We start from the raw sequence: 6,067 nt of genomic DNA on the forward strand, positions 1-6,067 counted from the left end.
AAGACCTTCTGTGTCAGCCTGGGCAATTTTAAATCAAACTGATTCCTTTTCCTGTGAGGTCCCACAGGGTTCAGTTCTTGAGACTCTATTTTTTCTGTTTCCCTTCCCTTATAAGAAGCACAAATGTGCCTTTCATTTTTATGAAAATAAAACTAACAGGTTTATTTTCTTCTTAAGTAAGACGTCTCCCACTCCAAGGACTCATTGTTGGAGTGTCTTGAAGAAGTACGAGTATGGATGATTCTTTCTTAATTTTAATGACGGAAAGACAGAGGTTATGTTTTTTAGTCTTTGTGCTGTTTTCAAATCTTGCTGGGCAGATCACTTGATACATTTTGAACTTTTAAATAAAGGTGATTTTGACACAATCTGCATAAGTTTTAAGTATCTTTATTTGTTTTGGACCTAAAATCTTGCATGAATTACTAAAATAAAGATGGTATGTGAACAAGTATCTGTAGTTTTCATTAAAACTTTCTAGGAATTAATGTAAAGCTGGATAACACTGCAGCTTTTTCTTTTGCAGGTCAATTGATTTTAGCTTCTTTTTAAGTGAATGTAGCACCATCATTCCAAAGTATGAAATGCTGCAACACTTTTACAGAAAGTTTCTGGGTGACTCCATTAAATAAGGCCGTCTGATAAATAATAAAGTAGATGCTATATGTTTGTTTCAGCCAATAAAAACTCAGATAATCTGTTGGTTTACCACTCTCAGTCCAACTCCTGAGTTAAACTGAATAATAAGGGAGAAAAATAAGACAGAGAAAAGTGAAAGTGTTAAACTTGACTACAATAAGTCCTGTTAATTTGACACCACACTAATAAACTAAGTTTTAAGACCCTTTTTAAAAGTCATAAAATCAATAGTCAGTAGTCTCTGAGAGTATTTTAGAGTTTGAGGCCATAATAACTAAAAGCAGCCTCTTACGACCACATTAGAGTTTAAGCATCATTTATAGGGTTACCATTGGATAACTTTAATGCTCTAGCTGGGACATACCTGTTAATCACATCATAAGGAGATGTTGTGAGCGAGGTCCTGAAAACATTTTAAAAAGAGTAAAAATAATCTTTCAAAATCTGAAAGATGAAAGTGACTGGAGGAATTTGAGTATGAGAGAGAAGATTTTTCTTTTTCCAGAAAATGAGAAATTGTCAAAATAACGAAAAAGATGCAGTGCTTTCAGACCTCAAATAAGGCAAAGAAAGCAAGTTAGTTTTCATTCAGAAACAACAATACTAATGTTTTAACTCGGGAAGAGTTTGGAAACCAACATTTGATGAAATAACCGTGACATTTTCAATGGAGTGGTCTCATAGTTTTTTCCAGAGCTGTGTGTGTGTGTGTGTGTGTGTGTGTGTGCATGTGTGTGTGTGCGTGTGTGTGTGTGTGTGTCAGAAGCATTGTCAGAAGCTACCGTAATTCAACATTTATTCTAGCTTTCATTCAAGCATTGATAACCTGTTTGCTACTGATTTATTTATTTTTTCTCAAAAGCAAAGAACACTGACTTCACAAACGTTCTTTCTGTTTTGTGAGAGTTGAGGTGTGTTTTCACTTTTAACTTCAGTTCTTTTAAAATTCTGGCTACGGCCCTCAGCATCCTATGATTGCTGCAGATGTTGTCATAGTTTCACCTGATTAAGTAAGATCAAACAGGGCTCCTCACATGGTGCAGCAGTTCATCCCAAATCCTCCGCTCTGAGCTGCAGGTTTCTCACCAGCGCGTCACAGCTCAGCTTCTCCCAGCAGGTGTTTCACTTTTACTTTTTCAGGGAATTAATCTGTGTCTCCTAAATTTTGCTTAAGATCTCATTCATCCGTAGGAGCAATTGTTACATTTTGGTATTTATTTCCACCCTGTCTGATGACGTGTTAAAGTTAGGCCAAATAACACTAAAACTTTCAGTTGCATCACAGCAGCACACATGAGCATGTTAGATGTATTCATTTATTAAACTTTAAGTGATATCTCTTTTAGTGGTCTTAATTTGAACTCAAAGTAATTTCCATCATAAGCAAATTTGTCACAGCAGACTGGCAACCCTCACTTCTTTCATTCTCACCTTCTCCATTTGTGTAGTGCGCCCTCTTGTGGATGTTTTAATAAATCGTCAAGGAAAGAGTGAGTTGATATAGTTTTGGTCTGTATCGGTGGACACCAAGTCTTTACAGTAGGTTGAATAGTTCAACAATAAATGTGGAGAAAGTAAACATTAAGAATGCCGAACATATAAGGCAAAACCAGTTTCAGAGGTTAATCCATCTGAACAAGGTGTTCTCATTTTTGTCCCTGGCACAGAGTGATTTCTCACAGTATGTTCACTCTTATAGTTACTGTGCCCTGCAGACCTATTCATACCACATTAACTTGATTCTTTGTCACATAAAAAACCACTAATGTAATTAAATTGTATCGGGATTCTGTGCCTTAAATCAACACAAAATAGAACATAACTGCAAATTAGAAAAATGATCCAAAGTCTTCAAATTTCTTTTAAAAAGGTTTAAATGTCCTGTGCATTCCTGTTTAGCCGCTGTTTGTCAATACTTTTTACAACCACATTTCACTCCAATCACAATATTTGCACATTTACAGACTGAAATATCTGAACAGAAAACCTAAACCCACATCAGGTTGCTCTTGCCGCAACAGACTGGCAAAGGCTCATAGTTCTGCTGAAAGGTGAACCTCAATTTTAAAGTTTATTAGAAGCCTTGAACAGGTTTTCTTCCAGAACTGGCCTCTATTTAGCTTCATCCATCAGCCCATCAACTCTGACTAGCTTTCCTGTCCCTGATAAAAACAAAACTGTCACCCGAGCTTTAGATGTCTGCAGTTTACATCGGCCTCCTGCTGCTTCTCTACTTGAAGCGCTCTTTACTGATGACTGTGTGTTTCTAGGTTTCAGGTTGTGCCAAACTCTTTCCATTTTGAGATTATGGATTGAGCACAGGGCTGCACAGTGGCGCAGTTGGTAGAGCTGTTGCCTTGCAGCAAGAAGGTTCTGGGTTCGATTCCCAGCCTGGGGTCTTTCTGCATGGAGTTTGCATGTTCTCCCTGTGCATGCGTGGGTTTTCTCCGGGTACTCCGGTTTCCTCCCACAGTCCAAAAACATGACTGTTAGGTTAATTGGCCTCTCCAAATTGCCCCTAGGTATGAGTGTGTGTGTGCATGGTTGTGTGTCCTGTGTGTCTCTGTGTTGCCCTACGACAGACTGGCGACCTGTCCAGGGTGTACCCCGCCTCTCGCCCGAAACGTTAGCTGGAGATAGGCACCAGCAACCCTCCCGACCCCATTAAGGGACAAGGGTGCAAGAAAATGGATGGATTGAGCAATACTCTGTGGGACGTCTAAAACTTGAGATAATGGTTCATAACCTAACATTGATTAAATAATGCACAGTGGGACTCTGTTTATTAAAAGGTCTTTTGGTTCTGCTGGATTTTATTTACGGTTGGACTAGATGCTAGACTAGTCCAACCCAAAACGGGCACATCCAAATTAGTCGCTTTGAAGTCTGTGGGACTGATGCGAAATTATACTTTCGCCTCCTATTGCATATCATGAATCATAGTGATGAAAATCTCAACTGCATTATAATGCTACATAAGAAATGTTAAACCATTCAGTCCTACACACATTCATTGTTTAACAATGTGTTGACTCGTCTTTTCTAACAGAACAGTATTTCCTTATAAGGAATATAAAAACTAAAAGTTTGGGCAGTAACATCAGAGGCAGCTTGAGATCAGTCCTGGACAGGATGAGCAGTTCTCAGTAACAGTTCCAGTAAAAGAAAAATGTTGTTTTAGAGAAAAGACAATGCTGACATTTTATGTAATACATGTTAATTCATTGTCAGCTGAATTAGCTCTGACACAACAGAGGAACAGGGATCCAGAGCTCCAGGACCAGGCAGTGTTTTCGTGGAGCTGTCCAGTGCTGAAAACTAAACCACCCACTCCGGTTTTTCACCGCAGCCTGCTGCTCAACATGTGAATCGACCTTTTTAAATCGCCTTCCGCTCCATCCATCATCAACAGAGGCAACAAATCTTCGCTAAACTGCGGCTGTGTGATCTTTGCGTGCGGTCGGTTGTGTGTCCACTCGTGCCTCTGCCGTCACGCATGCCTGGCGCGGCGTCCCAGATTAATTAATGCCTCTGTGTATAATTAGATCCGTGAAATGTTGTTTTTTTTTTTTGTTTTTTTATGGAGTGGCCCACTTGTGCTCCGGTAGGAATCATCTCTGGGTTCTCGCTGCCACCTTGTGGACAGATTGTGTCCTGCACTCTGGATGTGTCGCAGGTTACATCAACACCTGCCGGTCTGCACATAAAGAAGGACAATAAAATGTGACGGGGGGATAATAACATGTGTGACTGTGTATAAAAGAATTGTTGCTAAACCATTTTAGCAACGCTAAAAAAAAATCCCTCATCTTATCAGAGCGCTTCTTTTAAATTAAATGTCCCTAATTAAAGCCGTATTTGGGCGCTTTCTCTCATGTCGCCCCCCGCCCCTCTCCCCCTTTAGAACAAAACCAAATCTCCTCCTTTCTCCTCCCTCCTTCTTTTCTCCTATCCAGATCCCTCCTCACGTAGTGTGTTGTTCATAACACCAAGCATCATGTCCGTGACCAGGATCACAACCAGACCTGGATAGAAAACAATAACTACTTCGGGGAAAGTCGCACTTTTGGGGGCCGAAAGCGGCGCCATTTGGAGCCAAACGCGCAGACAGTCTGCAGACAGCTGCTGCTGCTGCACCGGGGGAGCTGGAGGTGCTGCTGGAGCTCCACGCTGTGACTCACCGGTGCGCAGAGGTTCACACACACACAAGCAGATGCTTTTTCCGTCTTTAAAATAAGAGCAAATCAAAGCTGCATCTTCACCGGTAAGCGGGGTCACCTTGACTGGGATCTATGGGAAGACTGGAGCACAGGTTTTCTCCTCTTCCTCGTGTCGGTGGAGAGGAAGCGCAGCAGGCTCCCATTCGGGATTTATTCTTGTAATAAATTCACACTTTCCCAAAAAAAAAAAAAAAACATTTTTTATTTTTTTATTTTTTGGGGTGGAGGTGGACTGAACCTGTTCACCTGGACGCTCTTCAGCTCGGTAAGTGGATGTGCGTATTTGTCCGTCTTGTAAACTGAAGAAGCTCATTTATACCTGAGCTGCTCTAACAGGTGTTTTTTTTTTTAATAACTGATCACCGCTTCTTTTTCAGACAGCTTGTGTTTAATTTGGACGTCTTTTTTTTTATTTTTCTAAACAAGTTACCTCTCTCTGAAAGAATAAAAACCCCTCCGGATTGTTTTCTGTTACCTGACATCACCTTGACCCTGACATTTGTCATTCAGGAGCTAAAACGGATCGTTGATGAAGATGCTGATCGCACTATTAATTTATGAAGAGAATAAAATTAAAATAAAGTTTTTATAAGCTTTTTTTTATTTCTTTCTTCCATTCTTTTTTCTATTTTTTTTTTTGGCTTTATATATTTATGCTATTTTAGAATTTTAAACATTTGCTGGTTATGATAATCGTGAATCTCTAACTGAGCATTGAGCCAAAAATGATTAGAATTAGTTATTATTAAATTGTAAAATGAATGCTTCTGATGTGCAGATATTTTATTACATCTTGTAGATTTCAACCTAAACTTGTAAGGCGGACAGAGTCCTTGTCCAGATTGATGATCTCTTTTTATTTGTTGTTCGGGGGGGTTAAAGATTCCTTTCATCTACACTTCACCTTCTCCTCTCTGATCGCCTAAAGTGATTTTTTTTAGGGGGAGGAGGAGAAGAAACGAAAGAAAGAAAGAAAGAAAGAAAAGTAACCAGGCTTTCTTGACTCTGGCTCAGGGTCTCTGGGAGTGATGGCGGCGTCTGCACCCTCCTCCTCCTCCTCTTCCTCCGGCGCCGGAGCGGATCCCAACTCGACAAATTTACGGCCGCCGGGCTCAAGTAGGTCCATCACCGATAAAATGCTATTTTCACTTGTGCTATTTACTTTGCGGCCATCGCCATTAATCATCTTCGTCGATGGGGGGGCTGTG

General features: G+C 40.3%; 1 protein-coding gene across 1 annotated transcript in view; it reads left to right on the top strand.

The window, feature by feature from the left end:
* The first annotated feature begins 4,575 nt into the window (after positions 1 to 4,575).
* gad1a (glutamate decarboxylase 1a) overlaps positions 4,576 to 6,067 on the top strand; it is a 15,886-nt gene continuing 14,394 nt past the window's right edge. Inside the window, exons 1-2 of the mRNA XM_008399564.2 lie at positions 4,576 to 5,124; positions 5,874 to 5,975. Coding sequence (XP_008397786.1) covers positions 5,888 to 5,975 — 88 coding nt within the window. The 5' untranslated portion in view covers positions 4,576 to 5,124; positions 5,874 to 5,887. The remainder of the gene's footprint in view (positions 5,125 to 5,873; positions 5,976 to 6,067) is intronic.

Source organism: Poecilia reticulata, linkage group LG2 (genome assembly GCF_000633615.1).
Source record: "Poecilia reticulata strain Guanapo linkage group LG2, Guppy_female_1.0+MT, whole genome shotgun sequence".
NCBI lineage: Eukaryota > Metazoa > Chordata > Actinopteri > Cyprinodontiformes > Poeciliidae > Poecilia > Poecilia reticulata.